The sequence below is a fragment of the Nyctereutes procyonoides genome, unplaced genomic scaffold, assembly GCF_905146905.1.
Source record: "Nyctereutes procyonoides isolate TBG_1078 unplaced genomic scaffold, NYPRO_anot_genome, whole genome shotgun sequence".
In the NCBI taxonomy this organism is placed as follows: domain Eukaryota; kingdom Metazoa; phylum Chordata; class Mammalia; order Carnivora; family Canidae; genus Nyctereutes; species Nyctereutes procyonoides.
The window spans coordinates 17,666,768-17,679,211 of NW_026575128.1; the positions used below are offsets into that span (position 1 = coordinate 17,666,768).

The window sequence follows — 12,444 nt, forward strand, 5'->3', positions numbered from 1 at the left end:
GCATTGACTCCCCGCATGGAGCCTGCTTCTCCCTCTGCCTGTGTCTCTGCCTCTCTGTGTTTCTCAAGAATAAATAAATAAAATGTTTTTTTAAAAAAAGAAAACACTACTTCGGATACATGTATGGGCTTTTTTGCTGCACTATTTATAATATCTGAGATATGGAAGCAACCCAAATTTCCCTTGATAGATTAATGAACAAAGAAGAATTGGTATATACATACACTAGAATATTATGCAGCCATAAAAAGGATGGGAAAACGTGGATGGGCCTAGAGCCTATTATGCTAAGTGAAATAAGTTAGACAGAGAAAGACTAATACCATATTTCCTTTATATGTGGAATCTAAAAAGCAAATGAATAAATAAACAAAAACCAGAATCACGTCTACGGATACAGAGAACAAACCAAAGATTGCCAGGGGCGGAGGGCGGGCAGGAGGACGGGCAAAGTGAGTAGTGGGGAGTGGAAGACACAGGCTTCCAGTTATGGAATGAGTCAGTCACATAAATAAAAGACACGGCCCAGAGAAAATCGTCAATGGTTTTGTGACAGTGTCGTATGGTGACAGGTGGTGGCTGTGCTGGCGGTGAGCACGGCACAACGTGTAGAGCTACGGCATCACCATGTGCTGCATTTAAGACTAATGCCAGCTACTGTATCAATGATACTCAAACTCTAAAATATATAGAGTTTTCTAACCTATGAATAAGTTATATAGTTACATTTATTGACATCTCCAATTTCCCTCAGCCAAGTTTTGTAGTTTTCATTGTATAGGTCTTTCGCCTCTTCTCTAGCTTTGTCTCTATTAAATGTTTTTGTCACTTGTAAATGGTATTTTTAATACCAACGTCTGATTGCTACTAGCAGTTGCTTATAGTAATGCAAGATTTTTGTATATAGATCTTGTATTTTGAAATCTTGAAAAACTTAATTCATACTTCTAGTAGCCATTTTTATAGGTTTCATTGAATTTTCTACATAATCATTTCATATCTCATGACAATCTTACTTCTGTCAGTCTAGATGCTATTTTTTCCTCCGCCTGATTGCACTGACACTTCCAGGAAAACGTGGAATAGAAGTGGTGAGAGCAGACATTCTTTTTTTTGTTCCTGATTTTAGAGGAAAATCATTCCTTTTCACCAGTATGATGTTAGATGCAGGTTTTTTAAAATGTCTGCTACATGGGATCCCTGGGTGGCGCAGCGGTTTGGCGCCTGCCTTTGGCCCAGGGCGCGATCCTGGAGACCCGGGATCGAATCCCACATCGGGCTCCCGGTGCATGGAGCCTGCTTCTCCCTCTGCCTGTGTCTTTGCCCCTCTCTCTCTCTCTGTGACTATCATAAATAAAAACTTAAAAAAAAAATTCCCTTAAAAAAAAACTTTAAAAAAAAAATAAAAAAAATAAAATGTCTGCTACAGATCAGAGACATTTCCGTCTGTCCTCAGTTCCTAAGAACTTTTCTTATGATGAGTGTTAGTTGGAATACAGTTTCATATGTACAAATACAGCATGCACTAGGTTTTTATGTGCCAATATGTGCCATCATCTAATATAGTTTAAATGGGGAAATGTCAAATTTTCTTTAAAGGAAATTCATAACTGGGCTTGACTTTTTACCCATATAAGATCTTATGAATTACAAATCTTCATCTTATTTTTTGTTTTTTAAAGATTTTTTTTATTTATTTGACAGAGTGTGCACGCACAAACGGGGGATCTGCAGGCAGAAGGAGAGGGAGAAACGGGCTCCCCACTAAGCAAAGAACCCGATGCGATGTGGGGCTCAATCCCATGACCCTGGGATCGTGCTCTGAGCCAAAGGCAAATGCTTAACCAACTGAGCCACCAGGGACTTCTCTTATTTTTTTAAAGATTATTTATTTTAGATAGTGAGGGCAGAGAGAGGGACACAGAAAGAGAGAGAGAGAGAGAGAGAGAGAGAGAGAGTCCTAAGAAGACTCTGTGCTGAGTGCAGAGCCCAACCCTGGGTCAGATCCCACAACCCTGAGATCACAACCTGAGCCAAAACCAAGAGTTAGATGCCCAACTGACTGCACTACCTAGGCACCCCATTCTTTTCTTTTTATTTTTTTAAGATTTTGTTTATTTATTCATGGAAGACACACAGAGAGAGAGGCAGAGACCCAGGCAGAGGGAGAAGCAGGCTCCATGCAGGGAGCCCGACGTGGGACTCAATCCCAGGACCCCGGGGTCATGCCCTGGGCTGAAGGCAGGTGCTAAACCGCCGAGCCACCCGGGCTGCCCATTCTTTTCTTCTTAAATTAATATTTCTTTTCTTTCTTCTTGTACATTTTTGGTTGACACATCATTCCTTGATGGAACAAAGAGGAATATATGGAAGTAAATGCATTTTTTAAAAGATTTTTAGTTTTAAGTAATTTCTATACCCAATGTGGGGCTCAAATTTACAACCCTAAGATCAAGAGTCACCTGTTCTACCAAATGAGCCAGCCAGGGATCCCAATAAATGCATTTTTAATTAAACATGTTTGATTTAATTTAATTTAATTTAACTTAATTAAGTAGTTCCAAGTTAAGAATTGCTTAGAAAGTATGGCTCTTTATTAAGATGGATTTTTATTAAATTACAATTTTTATTAAGGCTTATCCTTAGTGTATAGTATTGAGCAGGCTTCCCCAGAGTTCAGATAAAATACTATTTATTGTGACCTCGAAGGTTCTTGATAATCTCATAGTGCTCATCTCTTCAGCCTTATATACCATTTTCTTCTGGATAACCAAAATTAACCTTTATTACTTTTGAAAACTCCATAATCATACCTGTACTTATGTGGAATTCAATTCCCCTAGATTTGCGCATGGCTTTTTCCCTTAGTTTAAAATATCACATCCTCACAAAAGACACTCTCTGGCCATCTTTTTTTTTAAGATTTTCTTTATTTATTCACAAGAGACAGACAGAGATAGAGAGAGAGAGGCAGAGACCCAGGCAGAGGGAGAAGCAGGCTCCCTGCAGGGAGCCCGGCGCGGGTCTCGATCCCAGGACCCCGGGGTCATGCCCTGGGCCGGGGGCAGGCGCTGGGCCACTGAGCCACCCGGGCTCCCCTCTCTGACCATCTTCTCTAAGCTATGTCCTATCATCAGGCATGAGAAAGGATGAACACTTACCATTTACCTTGACATGGATGGAACCAGAGGGCATTATGCTGAGCAAAATAAGTCCATTGGAGAAAAACAGTTCTCATATGGTTTCACTCATATGTGGATGACTGGAATGTCATCAGAGGCAGAAAAACCAGGAGAGATTCTTCACTATACGAAAGAAGCTGAGGGCTGCAGAGGGGAGGCGGGTTGGGAGGTGGTGATGGGTGACGGGCTCATGACTGAGGAGCAACGGGTGCTCTACGCACCTAATGAATCACTGACCTCTACCTCTGAAGCTGATGATGTACTTACTACATGTTGGCTAATTGAATTTAAATCAAAAATTAATCAATGAATTATGCCCTATTCTGCCACTACAAAATTTATATTGATACTAAGTAATACAAAAGGAAAAGTGGAGAGTATCTTTTTTTATAGTTCTTTGTGTTTATCTCCTTATTAGCTGTCTCTCCCAAGAATGTCGTTTCGCAAAAGCTGGGATATCATAGAGGTAAATCAATGGGTGAGTAAACGTGCCAACCCCAGATGCCAACCAATTAGTCCTCGATCCAAGAGTTGGGCCTGGGACTGTCCTCGGATTCCTCTGCGTCTCTTTACCTCAGTCTCTTACAATCACCGGCTTTGCTCTCCGTCTGCTTTCACCTCCCCTTGGCTGTGCACGCATCTCAGCCTTCCTGCATGTGAGACTAACCCAAACTACAATGCCCCTAAGTGCTGACTTTTTTTTTTAAGATGTATTTATTTGCAAGAGAGACAGAGAGAGCAGAGGGAGGGGCAGAGGGAAGGAGAGAGAAAATCCTCAAGCTGACTCTCCTGAGCACTGAGCCTGACACGGGTCTTGACCCCAGCACCCCAAGATCATAACCTGAGACAAAATCAAGAGTCGCAGGCTTAACTGACTGAGCTACCCAGGTGACCCCAGGGACTAACCTTTCTTTACTTATCTATTTAAATTCAAGCAGCCGCCCCAGTCCCTGAACCCCAGCAGAGGACTCTGCAGCCACCCCCTGGAGCCCCCTCGCCTCCCAAGGTGCCGTCCCCCCAACTTCCCACCCCAGCCCCGGCCTTCCCCCTTCCATGGGCCATTTCCACGAGGAAAGGGAATCCAATTGTATGTCCCCTCCACTCTTTGCACCCCTTTGCTGATGCAAGTTGGGGTGACGACCCGCTTCCTGCTGGCCCTGGGGATCATAGCCACATGAGAACTGGGCAGAGAAGTGGCAGGAAGGTCCTTCCTGCTGTCCAAGGGATCGCTGATGACTATGACGAAAAGACACTAGTGGAGGCGTCCAGGAGAGGGGTGCCTGCAACGGAACTGTGACTGAGCATCAGGGGAGAGGTAACCCAGCCACGGGGCGACCAGTGCAAGGATGCGTGCCAGTTCCTGGCGGAGACTGCACTGGCTAAGGAAGCAGCTGGGAGGTGCATGGGTTTTAAGTGCCTTTGGCTTCACGGAAGCTTAAGTGAGGATTTCCTTGCAATGAGCAAAATATCCCTTCTGTCTCTTGTCACGAGTTTAAAAACCTCACAGCTTGTATAATGTAACCACTTGGGCCCTGCATTACACTTGGACTAACTCCTTCATGCAATAAACTAAAAAAGAGCCATGAATTAATTAGTTAATCCAAAGAGCCAACATAGAGCACATCATTAGTCTCAGATGTAGCTAATGAAATAACTCATTAGTTTCATACAACACCCAGGACTCATCCCATCTCATGCCCTTCTTAAGGGCTAACGACCTTTTTTAAAATGTAAGCCTATTTCCAGTATGTTCATATTCTTGCACAGGTAAGAAAGGTAAGAAGAATATAGTCTAGTCCTTATTTTTTAAATGGAGGCTTTCAAAATTGATGCAGGAAAAGAAACTTCTATTATCATGAGTGCTTGAGTCACTTACAGTACTCACTGTAACTTCTTTCACTTCCCCCAAAATTAATATAAGATTTTTATTTCTTTATGTTACATATTTATCTAAAATAGTGGTTCTACAAGATCAGTCTGTGGATTGGTGCTGATAGAGATGCACTAGAATCACCTGAGTAACATTAAATGGGAATTTCAGGGGTCTACTTCAAAGACTCTGATTTAGGAGCGCTGGAATAACACCTGAAAATCGTGTTTTTCTTTTAAAAAGACCCTCAAACAATTATGAGACACACAGGTTTGGGAGACAGTGTTTCAGATCATTTTAGTCTTTTGGATGTCAATTAAATTTGTAAAACTTTAGTTCAGTTATGACTTATAGACTGGTACTAATTTCCTTTAGTATAAGCCAAAAATTGTGGATGTACTTCTATTAGAAGTAGACTTTCTAGCCAAATGATCTCTGCTTTAAGTGTAAAAATGGATTCATGCAATAGAAGTAAAAAAAAAAATCATGAGGTCAACGATTAGGTAAGGAATCACAGGTAAATGAGCAAGCAGTTATTGGAGGGCAGGGTGGGAGAAGAGTCCAAAGTTCAGACATCCAGATCACTAAATTCAAGTTACCACCTATGAAGACCTGATTCGAAGGCAAGGTCTGGTTTAATTGGGGCTACTACTGTCCTTAACTCAGCAGAAACAGATGAATTTAAGTCTGCATCTCTAGGTACAAATGAATAAAGACCTACTTTTAAGTGGGAAGATGTGGAAAAATAAATATCATGATCTTGGTCCACTCATGAATGTTCATTTGTCTTGACTAATTTCTCCGCACATATGAATTTTTCTCAAGGCAGCTTTCATGTCTTTGTTCCGTAGACTGTAGATCAGTGGGTTTATAAGTGGGGTCACTGATGAGTAGAACAGGGTTATAATCTTCTGTATCCCAGCTGGATTCGCAGAGGTTGGGCTGATGTACATCACCATGATAGATCCATAGAAAAGAGACACAACAGCCAGGTGGGAACCACAGGTGGAGAAAGCCTTACGTCGGCCAGCTGCTGAGGGGACACGCAACACTGCTCTGAGAACCAGGGTGTACGAACCAAGGATGAAGAAGAAGGTGATGAAGATAATGAGAGAGCTCAATAGAGAACAGAAAGTTCAATTCCAGGGGCAGGGATGCAGGACAGGGCCAGAAGAGGACCGGGGTCACAGACAAAGTGGTCAATGGTGTTGGGGCCACAGAAGGGGAGCTGTGTGATAAAATAGATAGGGATCGGATAGCAGAGGAAGGCTGTGACCCAGCACAGGGCCACCAGGTTCATGCAGAGGCGGTTGTTCATGATGATAGGATAATGGAGAGGCTGGCAGATGGCCAAGTACCGATCAAAAGCCATGAGGGGCAGTAAGAGGGTCTCATTGATGCCCATGGAGAAGAAGAAGTAGAACTGGAAGAAACAGGCTGTGAAAGAGATGGTTTTGGTCTCAGATAGGAAGTTCTGTAACATATTGGGAACGGTGGTGTTGATGTAACAGATCTCCAGGAACGAGAAGTTGGCCAGCAGAAGGTACATGGGGGTGTGAAGCCTGGGATCCAGCTTCACTGCACAGACAATGGCCCCATTCCCCATCAGTGTCAGGATGTAGGACACAAAGAACAGCAGGAAGAGGAGGACCTGAACCTCTCTGGAGCACGGAAAACTCAGGAGTATGAATTCAGTCACTGTGCTGACTCCTGACATATTCGCAGCTTCCTAAGGGGTAGAGAGGAAAAAGTGACAATGACAAAGATGACCTTACTCTTTAATCCTCAGAAATATTTCCTTTTTGGAGATCCCTAACTCCCTCAGATTCTATTATTCCATTAAATAAATAGCTACGCTGCTGAAGATTATAAACCTTGGGTAAGGCTTGGTGATCAGACTTTAGATATTTGTATTTTCTCATTTCTCTCTCTGAACCTTCTCGCATTAAAACGCAGGATGTTATGCAATAAGCAGCTTGGAGAAGGTTGATGGCAGTGCTCACAAATGTAAGTAGGTATGAACATCATGTATTCGTTTCTATAGATTAAGAGAGATAGACCCTTACTACTGGCCAGAGTTTCAATTACTTAAATGTTTGGAATTAGAGCCCAGATGTTAGGCATCAGAAGAGGGAGAAAGGTGACAACACATGGAAACCTTCTGCATTTCACTGTTATTCTGGATCAGTGTTGAATTGTAGGTGTCGGTGTCTAAAGTTATCTGACAACTGGGATCCCTGGGTGGCGCAGCGGTTTGGCGCCTGCCTTTGGCCCAGGGCGCGATCCTGGAGACCCGGGATCGAATCCCACGTCGGGCTCCCGGTGCATGGAGCCTGCTTCTCCCTCTGCCTGTGTCTCTGCCTCTCTCTCTCTCACTGTGTGCCTATCATAAATAAATAAAAATTAAAAAAAAAAATTTAAAGTTATCTGACAACTGAGACAAAAATCATCAAACATACCATCCATTCTTCAGCGTTCATCATGGTTTGTTAACTCGATAAAAATTGGAACCCCCAGACATCTACGTGATGGCTTTCATATCACTTCCATCTTCTACCTGTTGAATTCAAATGCTTCTGTAAAACCTTGGTCTAGGTTGAATTCCTACTTATAGGTCGAAAAACTGAGCAATGCAACTGGTATATTATTTAAGGATTTTTGAGGGTTTTGCCTGAAGTGTCACACAGTGTCCTGGAAAGGCCTCCGTTCTTCTGGGTTAGGGATGGATGCAGACGCTCCCAAATGTCAGATACTGCCCAGCAGAGGACTCTGGGAACCGAGAGCAGTGTGGGAGCCATAACCCCTCCCTCTGCCCAAGATCCCCCTCCTACTCCCTTGCCTAGTCGAGATGTGGAAGGTTGGCATTGCTTTGGGAAGTTGAAGGAGAATCTTCGCGAAAACTTCCTTCTCTGAGTAAGTCTTACGTGTCGTGTGATTGCCATGGTGAGACAAGCAAAACAAAGCCTGGAAGTTGCCTACGTTTCTGATGTTAGTAGTTTGGTCTTAATTTATTAATTTATTTCAGAATCCCCTCCACAGTGAGGGACAGACCTGGTTCTGACCGGATGCAGCTCCTGGTTAAGAAGGACCAACTCTCCCTTCTTCCTCATCCCCATCTCTCGGTTCCCTGACAGCCAGGCCTCTCAGGTGTAAAGATGAATCTCCTTACATTCTTCGGGTGACATGAGGGGCTATTGTTTCCAGGATCACACAGGGGTGGCGGAGCTAGGAGGCCTACCTGAGGACTGTCCTACACTTGTACCTCCTCTGAACCCACCTCCCCGTAGATCCGGCAGGTCTGACTTGTAATCCTCTGTTTCCGGGGCAGCAGAAGGCAGGCACGATGGAGAACATGGGCTCCTTGGCAGGCAGCAGCCCAGAGAGGGCGCTTGCATTGCTGGACACTTCTGGCTTGGAGAGAAATATTGGCTCCACTACAGACTTATCTATGTTTCTCTGAAATCTGTCTGATTCCTCCTACGGGATAGTGTCTCCTGTGACTTCCAGAAGTGAGAATTGATGAGAGGGGAGAGTCAGTTATATACCCAATGTTCCCTTCCCTCAGGAGGCCCTTAATTGGCCTTTGGGACTCAGTTTCCCCAGTGTTGATCAGATACTCCCATGCTATTCTTAGAGCAGACACTTATTTTGTTGTATAGAACACGTTGCCCTTATGATAGTACCAGCACTATAGCAACACCAGCTTAGCTGGAATACCAGCTGTTTATCTTGTTCCTTTATATTCAATTTTATTCATTTTTTGAGTTTTTAATTCTCTTAAGTGTCATTATCAGAGTTTTCAATCATTCCTGTTGACTCATTCCAAGGCTTAAAAAGGGTTATTCCCTTTGTCTGGTAATAGCCTGTCTCTCTTAGGTCAGCGCTGTGTTTTTCATATGACACTGATAAGTAAATTCCACTTCATGGTGAAGAGGTCCTAGGAGCATAGACCATGGGGTATGTGATGAAATGCCAAAGTTCTAGAAAATACCTATCTAGTCCTTGAGAGTATTTCCAACTATTTTTAGCAGATGTCCCCCAAAAGCTGATATGAATGCTGAAATTTCTTGCTTCTTTTAACAAGGCGTTGTTGAGAAAGGTGTCTGAAACTTTTGGTCCCCTTTGTTTTCTTTCTTTTTTTTTTTTAGGTGTAATTGACATATTACCTTATTTTAGTTTCAGGTGTAGGACACAACGATTTGATAGTTGTATGTGTTGCAAAACGATCACCACAGCCAATCCAATGAACATCCATCACCATACATAATGACAAGATATTTTTCTTATGATAAGAATTCTAAGATCTACTCTCTTACTTAGCAGCTTTCAAATATGCAGTACAGTCCTATTAACAACAGTCACCATGCTGTACATTGCGTTTCAAGCCTGTACCTTTGGATACCCTTCGCATATTTCATCCACTCCCATCCCTCACCTCTGGCAACCGTCAGTCTGTTCTCTCTATCTGGAGCTTGATTTTAGAATTTTTGTTTTGTTTTGATTTGATTTTATATTCTACATATAGGTGAGGTCATAGGGCATTTATCTTTCTCAGTCTGATTTATTTTACTTAGCATAATACCCTTAAGGTTCATCCACGTTATTGCAAATGGCAAGGTTTCCATCATTTTATGGCTGAATAATACTCCACTCCTACATATACATTATGTTTTCTGTATCCATTCATTATATCAGTGAATCGACCATCACTTGGGTTGTTTCCATCTCCTGGCCTTTGTAAATAATGATGCATTTACATGGGGGTACAGATATCTCTTTAAACAGTGATTTCATTTCCATCAGATATGTACCCAGAAGTAGAATTGCTGAATTATATAGTAGCTCTCTTATTAATTTTTTTGAGGAAACGCCATACTGTTTTTCAGAGTGGCGGTACTAATTTACATCCCCACCAACAGTGTATGCAGGTTCTTTTTCTTCACATTCTCACCAGACCAGTTGTCTTTTTGATGACCATTCCAACAAGTGTGAGGCTGTGTGTCACTGTGGTTTTGATTTGCATTTTCCTCATCATAAAAAGACTTGTTAAATATTCCTTCATTTTATTTAATGGAAAGTAATAAGGTAGTAATAAGGAAGGTAAATACCAAGTATAATCTCATTATGTATTGGGGATTAAATAGTCCTAGTTAATACTAAAAAAGAACAATAAATTCATTAATATGATGTGCTGTATAAAAAGAGCATGGATCATGTCTCAGGCTGACCTCTATTTGTACTATAGCTCTGTCATAAACTCAACTGTGTGATTCTTGGTTTATTATTTAACTTCCTTAATCCCCAGATATTTAACTATAAATATACTAGTTAACTGTGGAAGGAGCCTCGGTGTCCATCGAAAGGTGAATGGATAGAGAAGCTGCGGTCTGTGTATACACTGGGATATTCCTCAGGCATTAGAAACGACAAATACCCACCATTTGCTTTGACATGGATGGACCTGGAGGGTATGATGCTGAGTGAAGTAAGTCAATTGGAGAAGGACAAACATTATATGGTCTCATTCGTTTGGGGAATATAAAAAATAGTGAAAGGGAATAAAGGGAAAAGGAGTGAAAATATCAGACAGGGAGACAAAACATGAGAGACTCCTAACTCTGGGAAATGAACAAGGGGTAGTGGAAGGGGAGGTGGGCAGGGGATTGGGGTGACTGGGTGATGGGCACTGAGGGGGGCACTTGGCAGGATGAGCACTGGGTGTTATGCTATATTTTGGCACATTGAACTCCAATAAAAATAAATAAATAAAAAATAAAAATAAAAGCTAAGGAAAATAAATAAATAAATAAATATACTTGTTTTTTCTAAAAACATACTAGTTTATCCTGATTCAGTTGTGAATTGTGAAAACTAAATAATAATGTATGTAAAATGCCTACAATGCAGTAAATACTCAATAAATGAGAGTCTTAAAAAATTTTTAAATAAATAAATAAATAAGAGTCTTCCCCTTTTTCCTACTTTTGTGTTAAACCTCACACAAAATTTTCTCTGGAAGAAATATTTCTGTTATTTCTGTTATTTGTAATTTCTTACTTATATGAAAGAAAAAATTCATGCATAGATATATGTGTATATTTATACTCTACCCTTTCTGCAAAACAAAATATGTAAACCAAAAATTTAAATCTAAATGAACATAGCTAGGAGTGACCATGGGAGAAGAAAGAGATAGAATTGTATCATAAAACTTAAGAAAGCTTTCACAACAGAAAGAAAGCAAGCTATCATAGCCAACATCACACTTAATCATGAGAAACTTAGTTTTCCACTAAGATCAGATACAAAGCAAAGATATCACTTCTCACCATTCCTTTTCAACATTGTACTGGAAGTCCTTGTTGATGTAATAAGACAAGAAAAGGTGTACAGATTGGGGACACATAAAACTATCGTTTTTCAAATGACATGATTGTCTATGTAGAAAATCTGAAAGAACTGTTCGAGTAGGCAGTTAGTTTTTAACAGGGTACCTGGAAGCCAGCAATAAGGAGGTCATGACCAGCTACCAGGAAAGTCAGAGACCTGTTCTGGCACACTCCACAAAAAGCCAGATCAAACGAGACAGGCTCAAGATGGTGGGTGCTGGAACAGGAAACCCCTGACCAAATTAAGAAGAAAAACTGTGAAACCCTGCATCCTTCCCACAAGTAATGAATATTCCATCCCCTACGTAACAACTGTCAATAAAAAACAGAAATCCAAACCCCACGGAGTGCATCTCTCTAGAATTTGCCCATTCTCATTATCTCAAGAGTGTATTTTTTCAGTTTAATAGACTTTCTTGTTTGTGTAGCTCATCTGCTGTGTTGCATGCCTATCCCTGAATTCTTTTTTGAGACAAGACCAAGGACCTTCAGCAACATCTTTGGGGATGGGCTGGGTCCAGACTCTAGGGCCCAGGATCTCCCCAGTTCACCCAGCAACAGAATCAACAAAAAAAATTTCTGGAACTAATAAGTGGTTATAACCAGGGTGTAGGATACAAGTTCAACATACAAAATCAACTGCTTTCCTATATGCCATCAATGAGCAAGGGGAATTTGAAATTAAAAACATGATACCATTTACATCAGCACCTCAAAAAATGAAATTATTACATATCTAAACAAAATATATGTAAGAACTATGAGGAGAACAAAATCAAAGAAGAACTAAATGTCAGCCATTAGAAACGACAAATACCCACCATTTGCTTCAACGTGGATGGAACTGGAGGGTATTATACTGAGTGAAGTAAGTCAATCGGAGAAGGACAAACAGTGTACGTTCTCATTCATTTGGGGAATATGAATAATAGTGAAAGGGAATAGAAGGGAAGGGAGAAGAAATGTGTGGGAAATATCAGAAAGGGAGACAGAACATAAAGAC

At 41.4% G+C, this 12,444-nt stretch overlaps 1 protein-coding gene across 1 annotated transcript; it reads right to left on the minus strand.

The window, feature by feature from the left end:
- Positions 1-5,831: 5,831 nt before the first annotated feature.
- Positions 5,832-6,769, minus strand: LOC129520821 (olfactory receptor 11H6-like). Its single transcript, XM_055342024.1, is given in 2 exon segments — positions 5,832-6,184; positions 6,187-6,769. Coding segments are annotated over 2 exon segments (936 nt in total).
- Positions 6,770-12,444: the final 5,675 nt, after the last annotated feature.